This window comes from Mus caroli, chromosome 7 (genome assembly GCF_900094665.2).
Source record: "Mus caroli chromosome 7, CAROLI_EIJ_v1.1, whole genome shotgun sequence".
Classification (NCBI taxonomy): Eukaryota; Metazoa; Chordata; class Mammalia; order Rodentia; family Muridae; genus Mus; species Mus caroli.
Genome location: NC_034576.1, coordinates 86,742,613 through 86,764,787, shown reverse-complemented (window position 1 = coordinate 86,764,787; position 22,175 = coordinate 86,742,613). Strand labels below are relative to the sequence as shown.

At 44.3% G+C, this 22,175-nt stretch overlaps 1 protein-coding gene across 6 annotated transcripts in view; it reads left to right on the top strand.

Moving 5' to 3' along the window:
* The window catches only part of Arnt2 (aryl hydrocarbon receptor nuclear translocator 2), a 156,866-nt gene that overhangs the window by 81,952 nt on the left and 52,739 nt on the right, over positions 1-22,175 (top strand). For all 6 annotated transcript variants that reach the window (XM_029479466.1, XM_021167418.2, XM_029479467.1 and 3 more), the window contains 3 exons: positions 11,240-11,342; positions 16,994-17,059; positions 17,358-17,443. In XM_029479466.1, coding sequence (XP_029335326.1) covers positions 11,240-11,342; positions 16,994-17,059; positions 17,358-17,443 — 255 coding nt within the window. The remainder of the gene's footprint in view (positions 1-11,239; positions 11,343-16,993; positions 17,060-17,357; positions 17,444-22,175) is intronic.

The window sequence follows — 22,175 nt, the reverse complement described above, 5'->3', positions numbered from 1 at the left end:
GGCTTAGGAAAGAAACTGGCTTGACTAGAAGTAGTGAACTGGTTGATGCATTATCCAAACACCTGCCATTGCTATGAAACATGAGGAAATTGTACCTACATTTTGTGATCTTAATGTTGTTGTCTCCCAAATTCCCAAGTTGAAACCTACACTCCTTATGAGCATTGAGGTGGGTAAGTGTTGATTATCCCATGATAGCCTGATAGGTTTGATGCTTGTGACAGCTATTTTCTGTGTCACTGTGGTCAAAACACTCAACAGAAACAACTCAAGGAAGGAAATGTTTATTTCATCTTAGAATTTTAGAAACTTCAGTCTGTAATGGCCAGGTCCATCCTCAAGACATCAGTGGCACCAGGACTGTGTGCCAGAGGCAGCTTTTAATCTCACAGTAGACAGACAACAAAGCAAAGCAGGACCAGAGACTGGGTACCACTTTCAACACTCACCCACATCCTCCACTGAGACCCCATGTCCTAGAGCTTCCATATCCTCCCCAACAGTGTCAGTTTCAGAATTAGCACATAAAGCAAGCCTGTGGTGGACATTTCAGGTTCAGACCACAATGCTCTGGTGAGAGAGATTCATAGGATCCTGCTTGCCTCTTCTTCCCCACAAAGAGAGAGAGGTAAAATGGTATCTATGAAGAACAGGTCTCCATCAGACATCAGATCTGCCACTGCCTTCTTCTTGATCTTTTCTCAGCCTCCAGAGCTGTAAACAACGAAGTTGACTGTTTACAAATTACCCTGTCTAAGGCAGGCATTTGTTACACAGTCCAGAGAGCCTGTTTTCTTATGCTTTTCCAGTCTTATTGCACGCTGGTTGGGTTCCTGTGCTGGCGCAGGGTGCTTGTTCCTGTGTGTGCAGCTGCTAGGATGGTGGGGGTCAACCTCTTGAGAAAGGGAACACATTGTTACTGGAACGCCAGTGAAAGTATCTTCAGCCCCTGGGTGCCCATTTCAGGGGGCCACACATTTTTAGAACCACATCAAATATTGTCATGTTGTGGGGCCATTACTTCATTTTGTCATTAAACATCTTTTTCTTGGTTTTATCCCTTAGTTTCTTTTAAAACCAAGATAAGATGTTTCTGGTTTTCTCAAGGTTCTTTTGATGAAATATTTCTAATTTATATTTGTATTTCTCTTGTAGCCTGGGGAGCATTTTTATGTGCACAGAGTCTTCTTTTGTAATCTTATCCAAGACAAACTTCTGATTCTTCTTTTTCAAAAAGTCACTACTAAGAAAAATAAAACTTAAAAGCTAGCTTACCAAAATGTTACGGAAGAAATATATGGTCTCAGGAAAAGGCACCCTGCTCTAGAATCTTTAAAATGTCTTAGTAAAGGGTCGGGTGATTGATATCTTTGTGGACTGTGTAGTCTCTTCTATGATCACTCAACTTAATCGTTCTAGTTTGGATGTAGCCATGGACCAGAAACAAATGAGTAGGCAGGACTGGTTTTCATTAAAACTTTATTTACAAAAGCAGATGGTGGGCCAGATTTCAGCTGACCCCAGTTCTCAAGCATTTCCTGCTCTTTAACTATCCGGGGAAAATTACAGTTCAAAACTTTAAGGTGGATGGGTGACATTTTTATCCCATTTCATGGGTACAGTGGTTTGAATGAAAATGGCCACCATGGGCTCATAGGAAGTGGCACTGTTAAGAGATATGACCTTGTTGAAGTACGTGTTGATACAGGAAGTGTGTTGCTGGTGGACTTTGAGATTTCAAATGCTCAAGCCAGGCCTAGTGTATCTCTCCGTGATGTTTGAGGAGCCAGATATAGAACTCTAAGAAACCTCTCTGGCACCATGTCTGCCTTTGTGCTGCCATGCTTCCCACCATGATGACAATGTAAGCCAGCCCCAATTAAATGTCTTCCTTATAAGGGCTGGTGTCTTATAAGGTCATGGTGTCTCTTCACAGCAATAAAACCTAACTAAGATAATGAGGCAGAAAAACTGAACACTAAAGAGTTGAGAATGAGACTCGCCATGATCTTTGGGGTTTAAGATGAAGAGTGGTAAGGATAGTCTAATGATTCAGTGATTGTGTAGCATAGCACTCATCCTAAGCTGAGATATTATACACACGTGTGTGTGTATATGTATACATATATGTGTGTGTATATATGTATACTTAGATTTGCATATGCATATATTATGCATATGGAGACACATGCATATGTAAACACATACACACATGCATAGACACAAATACTCTTATGCAAACACATTTGTGTATACACATGTGTACATACATACAAGTACACTTATATATCTATAGGTACATACATACACACAGATACGTATAAATGCATACATACATATATACACATAGGCATATACAAAACATACATGGCTATATACACATGAACTCATATATATATATATATATACACATACACACAAATATATAAACATTTGCATATCCACATGTGTACACACATGCAAATAATCCACACATGTACATAAGCACAAATATATATGTACATATATATATATATATATATATACATGCATTATGTACCAATATGTAAATATGTATGTGCATATAGATCCACAACAGCCTTACACCATATGAAAAATCTTGAGATAACTTAAATCTTCAAAAGTAAATTCTCCATGCAAAATATTATTATTGAGCCATGAAAATGAGATTTAGTTTATGCTAAGTGACATGAAGTGGGAAAGTATACCATGAAACCTCAGCTAATTGAAATAAAGAGCAAATATGTAGAGAAAAGCATTGACAGCAGTCCGCCTGCATGGAGAGTGTTTTTTCTCCATAGAGGATTGTCTGGGACTTTACTCGATGGGCATATGGGTATGGGTGTGTGTGTGGGGGGGTGTAGAACAATGTTTTATAGTGATCATGTTACTTAAAGAACAGAAAAGCACCTCAGGAGAAAAATACTCATCTAAGTTCATATAGTTCTCAGCCCAAGACAGAGATCTTCATATTCTGAGGCTGGCTTCGTGTCCTGTTCCCCAGGGCAGGGCTTTGGTCTAGCACCAGATCAGAGGCCTTTGGAGATGCACCCTGCTTTGGCTTTCTGGTCCCTTTGGCTGTATACTCTAGGCGCTCACAAAGTACTGCCTAGAACCTGCCAGCACTTTGAACTCTAGCCCCCTCAGTGGACCCCCTCATGAAAGTCAGATCTTCTTCTCATAACCATATAAAGTAGGGATATGTGATCCTATTTTCCAGTCAAAGAAACTGAGACATAGAGAGAGTAAACACCCTGTTCAAACTTCCATAGCTGCCTTGTAGAGGAGCTATGTCTTGGATCCTTCTGCCCCACTCCTTTTGAAATAGCCTGCCCCACTGTTCTCACTCACCCTAACTCTCCTTTGTATAACAGATCCAGAAAGATACTTGTTTCCCGATGTACTGGAAAATGCTTGGGGCTCCTATGGCAAAGGCAGCTGTTGAGTGACTTGTGCACTCCTGGATTAGGTGACAAGATACCAGGGTCACAGAGGGGTTCCTCATGTCTGTACTAGGAAATGGATGCCTTTTTGACTAGATGCTCACAGAATTCAAAGAACAGGAAAACAGCATATATTAGTATTCTATAGTTATCATGTTACTTACAGAACAGAAAAGCATCTCAGAAGAAAAATACTAGTCTAAGTTTACATAGCTCTCAGCTTGAGACCAAGCTCTTTATATTCTGAGGCTGACTTGATGTCATGTCTCCCAGAGAAGCTAGGGAGGTTGGCGATGGCATCTCTGTGACAAAAGTGGCTAACAGAAGCAACTTCCTAGAGGAAGGGCTTATGTTACTTCACAGTTTGAGGCTATCATGAAGGGAAATCATGGTGAGGCTCATGGTGACATAAACATATGGCCAAGCTTCTTACACAATGGCCAGACAGACCAGTAAGCAGAGAGTCAGACCTGAAGCAAGGTTGGGCAGTAACCCTTAAGACTGGTCTCCAGTGACCTACGTTCCATGTCCCAAAGATTTCATAAGGTTCCCAGACAGCACTGACAGCTGGAGAGCAAGTGTTCCAACACAAAAGCCTATGGAGGACATTTCACATTCAAATCATGACAATGGAGGATCAGGCTGAGAGTGGTAACAGGCTGGGAAGCTGTGGCCCAGTGATGATAGGAGGAGGACCAGGCTGAAAGTGGTAACTAACAGGCTGGGAAGCTGTGGCCCAGTGATGATATGGACATGTTTCACGTGCAGAAACAATAGATGTGATGTCAAGCGAGAGGCTCCCTGGAGGAGACCAGCAGGCTTGGGATGGAGGGGAATGAGTCCTGAGTGAGGGATGTTAAGCACCCAGCTATACCACTCCTGGTCACATACCCAGAAGATGCAGCAACATGTAATAAGGGCACATGCTCCACCATGTTCATAGACTTATTTATAATAGCCAGGAGCTGGAAAGAACCCAGATGTCCCTCAACAGAGGAATGGATACAGAAAATGTGGTACATTTACACAATGTAGTACTACCCAGCTATTAAAAACAATGACTTCATGAAATTCTTAGGCAAATGGATGGAACTAGAAAATATCATCCTGAGTGAGGTAACCCAATCACAAAAGAACACACATGGTATGCACTTACTGATAAGTGGATATTAGCCCCAAAGCTCCAAGTACTCTAGATACAATTGACACTCAAGAAGAAGGAAGACCAAAGTGCTTCAGTCCTTCTTAGAAGGAAAATAAAATACTCACAGGAGCAAATATGGAGATAAAGTGTAGAGCAGAGACTGAAGGAAAGGCCATCCAGAGACTGTCTCACCTGGGGATTCATCCCATACACAGTTACCAAACCCAGACACTATTGTGGATGCCAAGAAGTGCATGCTGACAGGAACCTGAAATAGATGTCTCCTCAGAGCCTTACAAATACAGAGGTGAATGCTCACAGCCAACCATTGGACTGAGTGTAGGGTCCCCAGTAGAGGAGTTAGAGAAAGGACTGAAGGAGCTGAAGGGATTTGCAACCCCATAGGAAGAACAACAATATCAACCAGCCAGACCCCAGAGCTCCGAGGGGCTAAGCCATCAACCAAGGAGTACACATGGCTCCAGCTGCATATGTAGCAGAGGATGGCCTTGTCAGGCATCAGTGGGAGGAGAAATCCTAGGTCCTATGAAGGCCCGATAGATGCCCCAGTGTAGGGGAATCGAGGACAGGGAGGTGGGAGTGGGTGGGTGAGTGGAGGAACACCATCATAGAATCAGGGGGAGGAAGGATTGGATAGGGGGTTTCTGGGAGGTGGGAAAATGGGGGAAGGGGATAACATTTGAAACGTAAATAAAGGAACTATCCAATAAAAATAAAAATATAAAAAAGGAAATGGACACTGAGATCCCAGGGCATGCTGGCAGATTTTGAAGAGAGGAGAAAGAAAGGGAGTGATCTTCCAGATTCTAAGTAAAAGAGGAATGGTTTGGGATATGGCTCAGTAGTCGAGTGCTTGCCAAGCGTGTGCAAAATCCTGCACTCTGTCCCCAGCATCTCTAAAACAAAGAAAACATTGAAGGAAGAAGGATGTCTTACTGGAAGGCTTCAATAACAGAGGGATGGCAGGTAGGCACAGCAGATGCAAAGGCAAAATAGGCAGCGTCTGTGTGTGGAAGCAAGAGCTTCCTGTCCCGGGTGGGATACTATTGCTTGGAAGGCAAGACATCAGCTTGGTTCTTACTGAGGCATTGACTGAGGGAATGTGTGTAAAGAACTGAGTGTTCACAGGTCAGCTTATTCCAGAGGGATGCATTTATAGGGCACCAGGAAGACCTTATGGGAAGGAGAGAAAGGGGCATAGAACAAGCATGAAGAAAATAGGAGATGACTTAGAAGTCCAGCCTAACAAACCATGATGGAAGGTGGAAGGTAGGATGAGCCAGAGACACAAGTGTGAGAGAACAAGTCTCCCCACTTTGGACCAGGGATGTTGCTCAGCACTAGACTGTCTGACTAGCATGGCTAGCATGAGGAAGGCTGTGTGTTCAGTCCCGTGAACTTTAAGAAAACACATTATTCTGTCCACACAGAGGAGGATGGGGGTAGAGAAGGGAAGACCTTGGCACTGGCCTGGACTGACTGATGGATGCCAGGTATCTACTGACATGCAGACCATCCAACCCTAAGGCTTCATGGGTCAAAGTTAAACATCAGAATGGTCTCATGGGTATTCATTCTGAAATCCCATTTCGATCCAGCCCATTGGTTCACAATGGGATTCAGGGCCCAATGCCGGGATGGCCACCTGCCTTCACGCATCTCCACTGCTGATATATTTGCCAGATCCAGCTCATACACCCCCTTTCAGAAATACACCTACAAGACAGTCAAGCATGCTTGCATTCCTGAATAGCCTAGAGAGGGAGCTCACTGGGCTCAAGGAAACCTGAGAAGCATGTGGAGAAACAAACGTTGGGGCAGTTGTCTCTGAGGGTCCCCACAGCAGATCACAGGAGATGTGTTTGTTCATTTCCTCATGTTGCGCCATGAGCTGACTTCGCAGCTGGGATTTATTTTCAGAGCACTTTGGAATTTGACAGACCCTCCTGCCTCCTGCTTCACAGCTGAAACCTTTTGCCATTTGGTTGATGATAAAGCAAGTGATGGTTTACACTAAAAGGGCTGTAAAAGATGCTGTCTGTGAATGAGACAGACAGGTGTCAAAACCAGAATAGCAGACAGCACAGTCAGCAGAGCTCCGGATCTGCTCTGCAAGGTCACTGGCAACTCTCAAGTTCAGTGTCGCCTCCAGGGGGCATTGAAGTCTGTGTGCACACACCCTGCTTAGAGGTGCCCCTCAAAGGGCCTGGTGTCGATTTAAAGCATGCACCTTACAGAGCTGTGCTCCACATCTGTAGAGAAGGCTGCCAGGTCCAAGAGTACTGCAGGAGTGAGGAGAGCAAGCTGGTAGGCCCAGTCCAGAGCCATACTTGCCAAACCATCCTAAAATGATGCTAGAGAGCCAGCTCAGGAAAGCACAGCATGCCTCCGGAGTGTGACCCAGGGAGGTGGCTGCCTGGCATATTTGTTGTCCTTTATGTCCTTCCTTCATTAGCACAGCAAACCCAAACAGAGGGCAGGAGAAAGTATTTCACTGTTCTTCTCTTTCTAGTGAGAGGGTCTCACTTAACTGATTCAAAGGAGGGGGCTCTCGGCCATGTTCTTGTGCCCTGTGTCCTTCACTAGCATTTGTCTATTTGTAAGTCTGTCCTGTCAAGTCCTATTCCATTTCTTTCTATTTGGTTCCATTTGCTCCACCCACCCCATGTGCTTAGGTCAGTGCTGTTAGTTTGTGGTCACTGAGGTAACAAGTGGATGTCATGATGAAACTCAAAGAGTCAGTCAAGGAAAGGGGCAGCTCAGGGCCAAGGGAGCAGCCAGGAGCACCCTGGGCGCCATGTATTGCGCTGGATAGCCAGGCCCCAGGCAGAGCCGAAGAGGGTCATGAGGTGAGCAGAGGTCAGACTGGATGCTTTCATACTGGGATAAGGGATGTGGACTTTTGGAGACCACTAGTGGGGAGCAAGAGTGATTTTCAAGAAACAGTGTGACTGTTTAAGTCTACCATGCTGACTGTATATCACTCCACTTTACTTCGCTCTCACTGAACCTAGGCTGGCAGCTATCAAGTCCTAGCAACCCTCCTGCCACCATTCCCCAGTGCCCCTGGTGTTACAAACATATGTACCCGTGCCTAGCCATTTTACATGGGTGCTGAGGTCTGGGCTTGGGGTCTCATGCTTGCACAGTAAGTACTTGTTCCCACTGCCATCTCTCCAGTCCCTCATGCTCTTCAGTGGAGGATTTCAACAATTGACTGGTGGAGTGAAGACCATGGTGAAAGGGCAGCTTTGGAAGAATGACACATTTTATTTGCAGCCATGAATGATAATGTCTATGATGCCTAGAAACAACTGGACGCATTGACGCTTCTAAGAGGAGTCTGACTACATGGGGCTTGTCAAATATCTTCAAGGCTATGGTGAAGGCTGGGAGAACCACGCAGTAGAGTTCTACAGTGAGGAAAGAGATAGAAATGAATCTGACTCCAACAAAGAAAACCAGAAACTTAGAATCAAGGATAGGGTGAGGACTAATTGGGTGGAAGATTACTAAGAATTAACACTGGAGTAAAGAGAATTCTTGTTATACCCACTTACCAGAGTTCATACTGAATATAGGCCACAGTGATAAGATATCAGGGGAAGTCAGATACTAAGGGTGAGCGTTTTGCCCAATAGTGTTACTCAGTTTCCCACTACTGTGATAAAATACCTGGCATCGTCACTAAAGATAAGATGTTGGTTTTGGCTTGGGGCTTTGGAGGTTCCAGTCAGAGAATGGTGGTCTGAATCATGCTTTTGACCTCTAATGGGGTGCTAGATGGCATTGGGGAGGAGGCAGGGCAGAGCATACTGCCTAACTCACAAGATAGGTCATACAAGAGCCCATGCTCCCATAGTTGTCAGAGGCGCATCCCCACTGACCTAAGGACCATCTACAATGCCCCACCTTATAAAATTTCACCGTATTCAGTAATGCCATTCTGGGGACCAACTCATGCAAACTTATAACATTGACTTATCTTAAAATGTCTTTCTAAAACTGTATGCTTTGGACCAGAAGAGGAAGCCAAAAGCTGAGCCCAGCTTAACAGGGGACTCAGAGGAGCCACCATAGAGTTTTGGTTTAAAGGGAATGTCTTTGTCCTCGAGAGATGGGTGTTAAAATGTCTTCAGTATGTTAGAGGTAATACGAGAAGAAAAGATGTCACCAAAGACCTCTCAAAAGAAATGGGAAAGAGAAGCTCCAAGGCCCAACACCAAGAGAGGGTAAGGGCTGAGGACAAGGAGCCACTTCTACAAATGAGGAGCTAGCTGGAAGTCTTGGTGTCCCATAGCAAAAATATTATCAGGGTCTGTTGGGAACTAAGGAGGTGTAGGGAAAAGAGGGGGGAGGGAGGAGCCCATGTCCGGCCAGAGTTCCTCCTATGCTCTGGGCAAGTGGACATGGGAGGGCTGCCAGATGCTTTCCACTCAGCCCCGGGTGGGCATCGGGGCAACCCCCAATACCAGAGGACCTAGGGTGACACCCTTGGCCCCGGGGATATGGGAGAGAGGGCAGAGGGAGAGAGGTTCCCACGCAGGCAAGAGTCCTTAGTGTGGGCCTTGACTGGAGCACAGGAAGTCCTTCCATCAGATGATTAGAAATGGCTCATTAGAAGAAAGCCTATCCCATTGCCCATGCACAGCAGGCCTTGATGAACAGAGACAGTCTATGGTTTTAGAGCTTTATTATAGAAAGGCAGGGAGAAAGGAGAGAAGGTAGAAAGAGAAAGAGACCAGCCATGACCAAGAGGAGAGAAGGGGAAAAAGGAGAGAAAGGAGAAAGGCTAGAGTAAGAGAGAGAGAGCAAGAGGGAGAGAGAGTAAGAGAATGAGAGGAGAGCATGAAGAGAGAAGAGAGGAGAGGATGAGGAGAAAGAGAAGAGAGTGAGGTGGGGCCAAGCAGCCCCTCTTATGATGAGCTGTTATCTTACTGTTGCTACGTAACTGGGGAGGAGTGTAGCCTGAAGGTCAGAAGCTTGGGATATTGTCTACATGACTACTAACCACATACTTCTCCTGTGAGGGCTGTGGGGGCAGTAACTTCGACAGGAGCCTTGAGTCCAGGAGACATAAGGGAACTCCTTCCATCCCATGTAGGTGAATTATCACCATTAGGTTTTACCGGGGTTCAGACCTCAACTTGACTGGAGACCAGACTGTCTGTGAATAGCACATTGCCCCACAAGGGTCATGTTGAAGAGTGGGACAAGGAAGAAAGTGACCAAAACATGTTGTTTGCAACTGGCACAGAGATTTCCCTGTAGCCTGCACCGGATGATATCCGTGGGACTGTGGTAGGTAATGGCAGGTTGCAGGGTCCAGTACTGGGAGGAGGCCAAGTAATGGACCACGAGTGTTGATAGGACAATCTGCCCGCAGATGAAGAGAAGATAGGACTTCTGGGTCACTGAAGGTTTCCATTTGCTCTCTTCTTTCTAACAAAAGAGTCGTGATGTTGTTTATATCCTGGAGGCTGTAGATAGTAGAGATTGGAGACATTGGGGATAGCTGAGTAGGAAGGAATCAATAGAGAGAACAAAATGTTGCTGGTCTCAGAGACAGACACAGAGATTCTAAAATACATCTTCCTCTAAAATGAGAGTAAGATGGCTGAGTGAAGCCCAGTAGGCAGAAGATAGGCCAAGCACACAGTAGGGAGGGAGAAGAACATAGACAATATCTAGCTTCCTGGCTCAGGTTTCATTTTCTGATGACACTCAGGCTGGTGTGCAGAGCCTGTTTGGGAAGGAGCTGGTGAGCTGCCTTGTAGCTGCACAGTAAACTGCCAGAGATGGAGCTCTGCCAGGCAGAGGACTTGGAGTGGCTGCTCAACAGAAGAGAAGACGTTAGGTCACTGACATCCAGAGGTGACCTCTAAGACTTCCACATGAATAAAACTGCACAAAGGATTTATATAGAGAATGACAAGGAAAGGTGGATGAGATAGAGCCACTATGATGAGCGGGAAAGGACAGCAAAAGAGCAGAGGGTGCCAGAAAGGAGTGACAAGCCTGGGTTTTAGGGGAGGGGTGCTGTTTGATTTTTAAGACAGAATCTCCCTATACACCACTAACTTGCCTGGAACTCACTATATAGACCAGGCTGGCCTTAACACTCCAAGATCCACCTGCCTCTGCCTTCTGAGTGTTGGCATTAAAGGTAGTGCCACCATGCCTGGCTTAGCAGGATGTGTTTTGTTTTGTTTTGTTTTGTTTTGTTTTGTTTTGTTTTGTTTTGTTTTGTTGGAGATCTATGTATAATTTGCAAATTTCAGCAAAGCAGCCAGATCAAATAAAGGAAAGATGTGTTTTTGGATTCAGCAATGGGAAAGATGTCGGTGACCTTGGCAGAGGCTGTTTTCATGGGCTGGGGGAGGAGGTGACCAAACTAGAGTGACTTAAGGCACAGGCCCAACAATAGAGCTGACAAGTAGAGATTGCACTGAGAAAAACAAGGTCTTGTGAACCGTATGGATTCCATTTCTCTGTGAGTTTCTGCCAAAGAACACTGGGGGTGCCAAGAAATTAGCCTGGCTTGTTCTGGCTTGGCAGAGATTTGGAGCTCTGCCCCTTCCTCCCCAGCCCTAATCTCAGGCTCACACTACTGTGCTTCTCTCTCCTTCAGGCCGCATCCTGGACCTGAAGACTGGGACAGTGAAGAAAGAGGGACAGCAGTCATCCATGCGCATGTGTATGGGCTCTCGGCGCTCCTTCATCTGTAGGATGAGGTTTGTGGGTTAGCAGAGGCCCAGGCCAGGGGGCTACACTCTACCTGGTGCTCTTCAGACAAGAAGTATACCCCAGTACTTGATCCAGCATGAGAACACTGCCTCCTGCCCTTTTAGTGACTCACCATTTCCCACCATTCCATTTCACACCTTTGTGTAGCATATTACCCTTTTCTCTCTTTCTCATTCTTTAGATTTTTGGTTTTGTTTTTAATGTAGCCTCAACTGTCCTGGCACTTGCTATACGCACAAGGTTGGCCTTGAACTCACAAAGATTCTCTTGGGTGCTGAGATTAAGCGTGCACTACCACACCAACACACTTTTGTCCTTTTCTGGCGGGGGTGGCGGGTGGGGAGGCTGTACTGAGGATTGGACCTAGGACTGTGGCCCCCAGGCAAGTGTTCTGCCCCTGAGCTATTTTTTAGCCTTTGGCCTTTGGGGAGTGTAGGGTGGCTTGGAACTCCTGATACTCCACTTCTACCTCCTTGGTGCTGTGCATTGCACTAACTCTCCCCTTCTGCACCTCTTGATTGTTCTCCTGACTCCTTCAGGGCCTCTCACACACCTTGCCTCTCCAGAGTCTGCACTCCTCAACATGGTCTGTATTGAAACCACCAATCCCATTCTTAATCTTGTGTTTCCTGTAACGACTCACACCTGTTTAACTGGCCCTCAACATAATTGATTACATTTTTTATATTTTGTTTTGTGTTTTTGAGTCAGGGTCTCATGTGTCCCAGGCTGGCATCAAACTTATATAGCTGCAGCTGACTTTGAAGTTAGGATTTTCCTGCATCCACTTCCTAAGTGCTGAGATGACAAGTGTGGGCTGCCATGTCTGGTTTATAGGAGTTCAAATCCAGAACTCCCTTTATGTAGGCAAGCATGCTAGTGACTGGCTGAACCACATCCTGCACCTTGTAGCTTTGTATTTAAAATGTCAGTGGTTTGGCTTTGTAATTCAGTTGCATCATTCTAAGGATGGAGACTGGGATGTATACTTCTTTAACTTCCTTTTCTTTTTCTTTTTTTCTTTTCGAAATGACAACTTATATAGCCCAGGCTAGCCTCTAACTCTTTGTACCTCACCCCAACTTTCAACAGAATGTTTTGTATATAGTTATTACTTGAATTCTTGAAAGATTGGGTCCAGGACTCCTCACCGCCAGCAAATCTAAAAGAGAAAGAGGCAGAGAGACAAGGAGGGAGGGTAAGAGATTGTTCTGGTTCTTTTCAAAGAAAAACAAAGGTCATTGCAGTTTTTTGTACCATTGAGGTGATGGTAGGAATTGAGATATATAATCTACTTGCATATATATAATATGGCATGCAGCCAGTCACATGCAGGGTATAAAATAATGAGAGAGGTTAGATATAGGACTTCACTATGTCCTGTTCCCTTGGAGAAGTAGGTATCATCTCATTGCTAGGGTAGGAAAGATAGCTGGGAGTGTCTTTAGAGTGAAGGGGAATGGTCATTCTTTCTAGACTAAGGTGCCAAACAGATAACTAAATGGAAAGATAAGGAGCCATTTGGCTGTGTAACTCTGAAACCCAGAGGAGAAGCTAGGGCTGAAGATGGACTCAAGGATGGATATTAGGGTGGCAACTGGGCTGATAGGACAATCATTTTAAGTGACAGGACATCAGAGGACAGCACATGGGGCCCTACTTCACCAATAGCAGAAAACTGAAGTGAGCATCCAGGCAGGTGGGAGAAAACCAGAGAGGGCTAAGGAAGAATTTGAAATGTCACTGCTGAGTCCCAGAGGTAAGATCTGAGGCTTCAAGAATGCTCCTTAGAGGGAGAAGTGGGAGAAGCTGGAGCTGCAGGTGGGCGAGCAAGGTAGACTCAGTCCCCTCTGCCCAGCCTGCCCTGGCATGTGTTCTTCCCTGGGCTGTCTTCAAACATCTCTCCTAACCGGTGTGGGTTTCTGCATCTATCTTGGTTCAGCAGCATTGCCTGTACCATCAGCCTTTCCTCCTTCCCTTAAAGCTGTATGGTCCCACTGAGCTGCCCATCCCAGACAGGCACAGCAGAGCCACTGGCTACTGTCACTCTTACTGAGTTGTCTGCTACGTGAAGTGACTTAGCATTGCACATCTTGTGGATACAATAAAGTTCTAAAGAGAAAATGCTTTAAAATTGATTCAAAATTCTTTTTTAGAATAGCACGTTATAACAAATTCTATTCATCATGGCAGGAGAGATAGCTGTGTTACAAAAAAAAAAAAGGGTCTAGCAAGGTAGTATGTGTATGTGTAATCCCTGTGATAGGAAGGTGGACACAGGCAGATTTCTGGGGCTGGCTGTCTACTGGGCAAATCCTAGGTGAGAGACTATGTCTCTAAAAACAAGTGAATGGCACTTGAGGAAGAATAGCTAAGATTGTCTACTTGCCTTCACACAGACATGTGTGTATATCTGAACAGATGTGCCTGCATACATGTGTATACACAGACAGACACATAGACACACCCAAAGAGACAGAGACAAAGAGAGGGGAACTCTACAATGATATGTAGCAAAGAGTGACCTATATTCGTTATCCTAAGTGGGTCTTCAAAACCCTAGTTTACAAAACATCACTTTACGGTCTAGTGAGAGAGCTGTTAGTTCCCCCTGCTTCTGCTCCTCTCCAGACTGACTGCTGGAGCTCTACCTGAAAGCCCCAGTGAAACTCCTTCAGCTGCCTCAGGTGACAAGATGGCACTGGAATGGCAATGCATAAGTGGTCTCTGAGTTAGGATGGAGTCTCACTGGCTGCCTGCTGTGTTGCAATGAGCTGGACAGACATAGGACTCCTGGGCACAGCATCCAGCCAGAAAGAGCACATTGTCTGCTGATCAGTCACAGAAGGGTCCTCCCATCCTAGCTTGGCAGCGAGTTAGTGATATAAGCCCAAGTGATATCAATTCTTAATTACTCCCTCCCAGCCAATCCCATGAGTTAATTGCTTGGAGACATCATGCACAGCACACCACTTCAATTAGCAGCTTTAAAGTGCCACTGTCATCACCCATAATCCCCATCTCTCCAAGCCCAGGTACCTCCAGAGAATGTCCTCATAGTTGCTCAATGGCAAATGAGCCCCATGCTACCAGGGCTGGCTTGAGAGCTGTATAGCACGTTGTTCCGCTTGGAACATGACACCATCAACAAAGCAACACTGTTTCCTCAGGATACTGGGCATGGACTGCCAGAAAGGGACAGAGGGCCCTGTTGGCATCCCTGAGTGACAAAGTCACAGATCGATCCTGCTGTGAAAACCACTCCAATGTTGGCAGCCTCCCAAGGTCTCAAAGCATAATTGGCTTTTGTGTGTGTGTGCATGTTGTAAATGAAGACATCCAGGCTGGCACTTGTCATGTAGTTGGGAAATGGAAATGCACTTAGCAAATGGGCATGCCAAGTGGTGTCCAGAACCTGGGATTCTGAGAGAGTCCATGAGAAGTAATCAGAGAGGTTCTACCATTGTGGAGAGTGTTTCATCCTCTGGTCCCCAGAGAGTGGCCCCCAGATAGACCTTATTTTATGCCTATGGTCCCTTTGCTCCACTCTCTTTTGCAATCAGTGGCCTTCCAGCTATGTAGTTTGTTCCTAGAGCCAGCTGTGTAGTTTGTTCCTGGTTCCAGTGATGGGGGAGGGTATCCACAGTATGATGCTCAAGCCTGGGAAGATGCTACTGTTCAAACAACATCTGCTTTAAATTAGTGTCTCTGCTCAGGCCTGAAGAGACACTGCAGCCGTCATCACCCTCCTCCTCTCCACAAAGCCACCGGTTCCACCAAAATGATCTGTGAGACCAAGGATGGCTAGGCTTCTTTGGTCTTTCTGTAAGCCTCTGGTACTAAGATGGGCTGTGAAATGATTCTCATGCATGCAAAAAACTGGCCAAACTCTCCTTCTAATGGCAACTACAAGTCAAGATGAGGCAAGCCCACTTCTGCCCTTTGGAAGGATAATAGCCATGGGACTTCCCTGAGTAAACTTAGGACAATTGAGAACTATCTACATGATAGCAAGATGTAGGGGAGTAGAAAGTAAGGGTAGGAAAGAAATTCCATAAGTGCTGGTCCTAGGTAATTTTTGTAGCACTTTTCTTTTGACAGCAGTATGTGTGGCAGGCAGGAGCAGCAATAGGGGGCATCCTTTAGTGTAAGGACTCTTGTGAAGACCTTGAGTATAAAGGATCCTTAGCCCTGCAAGTGTTAAAGCTCGTGGGCCATGCCAATGTAAGAGATTGAGAATCCTCAGCTCTTGACTGCAGCTGGCATTTCAGTTTCCAGGCCATCTAGGTATCACATTCTTCCACCTTTGATAACAGCTCCCAGGCCTGAGGTGCTAAAATTCTTGACCCTAAAGGTTTGACAAGTATGTAATTCTTCCTACAACCGGACCTACAGTTTCTCATCTCTGACTCTGCAGGCCTCTAGCCTGCTGCTATCAAGCAGCTGGTGACCCTGTCACCTATGCAGCTCAGCCTGCCAGTTGGCTTAGCTGTTGCTGGCACTGCTGCTCTGCTGCCTCGGCCTTCACCGATGCTCTCCGATCTCTGCCGTTTTCTGTGTGTTATTAGCGCAGGCCATAATAAAAAAAAAGTAATTAAGAAAATACAACTCCAGAAAAGCCTTTAACTGGGCTTAATGTGATATATAGCAAGAGAGGCAGCATAGAAGACTGTCTCACAACCAGCTAACAAAGTGGGCTAGAGAGTCTACTTATATAGCCAAGAAGTGTATTTGTATCAATTATAGCAAACCTTTCAAGCAAACGCGGGCTAGTCTTTGCCCCTGTCACAGACTTATCCCTTGCTTGGCAATCAGAAGAAGCATTCCCCTCCTGGCTTAGGTAGAAATTGTAGTAAGGTCATCTAGAGTTCACTAAGGCTTTTAACAGTTAAAAAATCCAGTAAGAACTATTTCAAATAACTGACTAGGAGTACACCATCAACAGTAGTTTTTACAAGGTGTCTATGAAGTGTTCAGAGCAGCGAGTGCTCACATAAGGGTAGTCTGACTGGCTGTATGACTAATACTCATTGTGCTCAAGACAGTCACAGATAGATGCAAGAAGTCCAGTGACCATGGGGGAGAAAGTAAAATCATATCCCCTCCATACCTCACCATCTTTATTTATAAGAAAGAGAACATCAGAAAGAATGTTTACCAATTAAAGAACTCCTCAATTCCATTGTCAATATGGCTCAGTCCGTCAAATGCTGGCCTTCTAAGCCAAGACCTGAGTTTGGTCCCCAGATTCCATGTGGAAAAGACTGGGTGTGGTGGCACACTTTAGTAGTTCTAGCACCAGAGATGCAAAACCAGGAGGGTCCCTGGGGCTCAGCCACCAGCCAGCCTCACTTGGTAAGCTGCAGACCAGTGAGATACATTATCCCAAAAGAAAAGATGAAATGATACCCGAGGTCATCCTCTGGCCTCCACATTTATAAGCATACACATGCACCTGCACCCACACACACATATGTGCACGTTCACACACTTGAACACACACACAAAGAATGTACACTAATAGTGGTTTGACCACTTGCTTTGGTGAGAGCTGCATTCCCCTTGTCTGTTTCAGCAGCATCTCATATTTCAGATATTTACTGCATTCGCTGGTTCTAATACATATGTTGACTCTTAGGTGTGGAAACGCTCCCTTGGACCACCTGCCTTTGAACAGAATAACCACCATGAGGAAAAGGTTCAGGTGGGCATTTCTCTCTATGATGTACTTGGGACTATGCTAGTAGATGGCTTATTAGCCCCACAGTGGGGAATAGTTCAGCTTGAATAGGACCAACAGAGTATATGTCAGGGTGACAGTACCCAGGGTGAGAACTGGGAGTTGGGTGACTTTGAAGCCCCATTGATAGAAAGGAGTCAGGATGATGGGAAATCAACCACTATGGAAACAAGGGAACAAGTAGCTTAGATACCAAAAGGGTCATCAGCATCTTGCCATGTTTCCATATAGTGAAGACAGCTTCATGTAAGTTCTCTTTCAGGAATGGCCTTGGCCCTGTGAAAGAAGGAGAAGCCCAGTATGCTGTGGTCCACTGCACAGGTTACATCAAGGCTTGGCCACCAGCAGGTAAGCAGAGCGCTGCTGATGTATTTCCAAGAAGGCAGATGCCTTCACCTCTGATGGTATAATTGGAGAAAGTGTGGGAAAGTATTGTCGTTTTTCTTTGTGGTTAGAATGTCATTTTTGATACCAGAGAAAACTGCCGCTATCTGAAATAGGTTTCCAAAAAAACCTTGATTCTTCAAGGGTGAGTGGAGCCTTTGCATCATCAACCTCAGAAATAATAATGTGGAGATTTGAAATGATAGTTACAGCCGTGTCGCCACAGATATGCGTATCAAAATCACATTGAGATAACAGATAAGAAGCATTGGCAAGGAAAAAGAGAACTGAACCATCTTGCTGGTGGGAATGTGAAATAGCATAGCTGCTTGGAAAAACACTTGCAAAATGTTAAGCATGCAGATACTGTATGACTTCACAGTTTGACTCCTGAATATCAATCCAAAAGAACTGAAGACCTAGATCTACAAAGAAATGTGAATATAAATGTTTATGCATAATGGACAAAGAGTTAAAGCAACCCAAATATACATTAAGTGATGGATAGATGAATATAAATGTCATGTAACCATACAGGGAATAGTAAAGCACCAAAATTTAGCTATGTGGCATAGTAATTCCACAAACCAAAGAGCACAAATCCTATGGCCATAATGCAGTTAAAGAATATAGAGCAATAGCCAGACTAGTGCTTGGAAGAAATAAAAATAATTTACAGTATGCTGCCCATTGGCAGGCAAGCGAAAATAGAAACTGTAAGATAAAGTGGCTTGAGTTTCATATTGTAGCTTTGCCTCTGCTGGGCAGTGAGCTGTGGATTACGTTCGGAATGGATTGCATTTTTGCCTTGGAGGGGGCTATACAAGACCCCTCCCTGACTAGGAGTCTACAATGATCTTTCCTTCACTGGCTGACACTGCCTGCTTCATAGCTAGAGTGATGCTCTGCTGCTCATTGCCCACCTCTGACCTGGCATGTTGACTTTCATCTGTACTGTAAGAGGTCTGGAAGTAAAACAATTTCTCGATACTGTCTAGGTTTTCAAAGAATGAAGCCTCTATGTCCACAAATACCATTAGCACCTTACTGCAATTCTGAAATGCTTTGCATTATCATAACAGTAATGACTGTTGTGTTTACTATGTCCGACATAATTACAACAATCATAACAGTGCTGTGGAATATCCAGAGTCTGAACACCTGCAAGTCAAAACTCAGCAATCTAAACACCCCACATTGACTTTTTGTGCATGTATGCACACAGGTAGATAGATAGATAGATAGATAGATAGATAGATAGATAGATAGATAGATAGATAGATAGATAGAGATATGCATGAGCACAGCCTGTCAGTACAATGTATATAAATGTCCTTAAAGGTATTTTTTTCCTACTTAAAATATGATCTTGGTCTTTGTTGGATTACTATCACAAAATATTACAGACTAGGTTATTTACAATGAAAATAAATGTTTTTCTTAGTTATAAGGATGGTGACTTCAGGGCTAAGGGGCTGCATTTGACAAGGGTCTTCTTGGTGTGTGTCATATTGTGGCAGAGGGTGTCTTCTGGGGAGAGAAGTGACACCCAGCTGGCACCTGTGAGTTTAGATGTCTCTTATTTATTTATTTATTTATTTATTTATTTATTTATTTATTTATTTATCGAGACAGGGTCTCACTATACATTCCCACTGGCCTGGAACTCACAACGTAGACCAGGCTGATCTTAAAATCCACTTGCTTCTGCCTCCCACATGCCTGGATTAAAGGAGTGTGCCAACACACATAGCTTCTCTCTCTTAGGAAGTCACTAACATCATCATTAGGTCCCCGTGGGATCTGATTTAACCCTCATTTCCTTCAAAAAGTTCCGTCTACAAATGCCATCAACATGTGAAGTTGGGGTCTCGGGTTTCTAATGCATGAACTTTTGGCAACACTTTTCTTTTTTCTTTCCTTCCTTCTTTGTGTGTGTGTGTATGTGTGTGTGTGTGTGTGTGTTAATGTACACACGCAGTGTACATGTTGTGCCTGCATAGGTCAGATCCCCTGGGAGTAGAGTTACAGAAGGTGTGAACTACCATGTTGGGAATCCACTGCAGGTTCTCTGAATGTTCATCCGACATTCTTAATCACTAAATCATCCTCTCTAACCCTCTAAGATAAATCTTTAAACCATAGGAAGTATAATTTACAAACTACCAGTATGCTGTTTACCAAAGGACAGAGATTCTGAAGGCATCCAGCCCTCAACTTAGGAGATCCACACATAGTTCTAACAGTGCTGCCGAACCAGTCAGAAGCAGTTCAGTGATAGCATGGGGATTTTGTAAGTGGCAAGGCATGGGAACATCAGACAGTGCTTGAGAAAGTAGCTTTGTAGTAGGAGATTGTTCAATGAGATGAAAATAAGAACAAAAAATTTGGAGAAGGACTGGCAGCAGTGTCTCCATTATCCAGTGTGTGTAATGGTCTATGTATGGCCATTGTTGAGCAACAACCGCAGGGCTACAAACTCCAGGCCCATCTTTCTTGAACTGCTCAGATAAATATCTCACTGTAGAGGTGATCATAGGAAAGTGTTATCTTTGGAGACAGATGAGTCCCTATGCCAGCTGAGGTTAGGAAAATTTGCCCTGAAATATGCCCATACCCACACTACATCAGTACTCCAAAGCCATCTGGAGATCCATGCCAAGAGGATGCCTTGATTCCTACTGAATCTTTCTTCACTTAAGTTACTCAATTATTCTTACTATACAGGGTGTAAATTCCTCTTCTGCTTCCAGACTCAATATTATGCCCTTCTGCCCCTTTATTGGGGCTCCAGACCCATGATCTCACATGAGTAATGACATGAGTGTGATAAAACTCACCCGGCCCCTGCGGGCAGGGAGAAAAGATGCCGTGGCCCAAAAGGCAGGCAGTGGCTGCACCCAGAGGGTGAGTTCCTCTGGAGCTGCATGTGTCTCAAGACTGTTGGTGTTAACTTATTTGAGGCAGTAGGACTTATTCTTTGCCTTAAATACTGGCCTATGAAACTGCCACATAAGGAATGGTTGGAGAAGCCAGGGTGTTTCACTTAGAGAAAATGAGACATGATTTCTGTCTGCAAGTATTTGAGGGGGTGTCATATGAAGGAGGAATTAGTCTCAGGGTAGTTCCAGAAGGCACAAGTTGGAGCAAAAGAGGAAAGTTACAAAAAAGAGAAGTGAGTCAGGGGCATGCGAGGGCATTAAAGATACAACAGACACATTAAGCTACGGAAAAAGACAGTTTTCACAGTTAACCAGAACCGCACGTTGAAAAAAATCGATACCACTCTCTCTTACATTATAATGGACCAAAGAGCAAAAAGGCAAATGAAAAGTAAAGGCAATATGCTTTTTGCACTGCTGTTAGGAATGTAAACTAATGCAAAGCTTGAGTAGACTGAGCAGTGTGTATCAAACATCTGACAGTATGTGGCTTATGATCCAGCACTCAGATTGGTGGAAATTTATTCTGACAAATTAACTAGAGATATCTGTATATTGTGTTCTTAATCACATTTAATGACTGTGAAAGATCCAAATGAATCTGAATGCCACTGGTAGAGAACTAGATAAAATAAATGTGGAAACTCCATATACCAGCACATTGGACAGACATTAATGGGCTTTTGTGCTATTCAAGAATTTGAGAACAAAATAAAGTGTAAACAACTGTTTTTAAATGACCACAAGACCTATACATCTCATTTTTAAAATTATAAATGAATAAAGCATACATGTGTGTTAAAACTGGTATATTAACCATTTATTTCTGACTATGGATTGTTGGAACATTTTCTTTTCTGTTCATGTCCACATTTTCCCCATGTTTTACCTGATTTTAATAATAAAAGAAAATGATGTTTTGAGACATCAATCTGAACCTTCAAAGATGGTATTCGAAATGATCAGATTATATGGTTTACAGAGAGCTTGAAAGTACATCATCGTCTGCTTTTTGAGTCTGCTCTTGTACAGGGTGTTTCTGTGAAGACACAGGTTCTAGAGAAGTCCATCGTCCTATATCATTACTCATGCATGCATGCAGGGGACTTAGTTGCCTTGCTGCTTTGTTCTGTGGCTGCAGGGACTGTTTCCTTTATTAATAACTGCATTCTTAGCACATATAATTCTAATTCTGGATCACTGTTCATAGCCTACAAGATCCAAGGGTGGATGCTGGGCTCATCTTCTCACACCCATCTATCATTCAGACTTAGCAAACATTGTATTTTTGAAGGCTGGACGAGTGGGTGCATGGATAGATGGGATGGATGAGTGGGAGGGTGGTGGAAAAAGAAATGCTCTTGAAATGAAAAATGGTGAGTCTAGAAGGGTGCCTGTGTGAAGCCAGTTCTTGCTAGAGTTTCTAAGTTTAAGAAAGTCAGTTTTGTGGAACTCTTTTGAGATGGCTAGTGGCAGAGACAGTTGTGTGGCTTGGATGAGTGGTAAACTGAAGTTATGACTCTCTTACCCCTTCCTAAGGTCATAGAGTTGGGGTACTGGGGTAGCAAACATCTCACTGTAAGGACTATCAGACGCCTTATAAATTTATAGTGCTGGCCCTGCTTGCTCACATGCTCTGCAATTATAAACAATGACTAAGTTATGGAAATGAAGATTTGTGGCAGCTAACTAAAATGTGAAAAATGAAAAGCCAACCTCAAAGAGAGAGAGAGAGAGAGAGAGAGAGAGAGAGA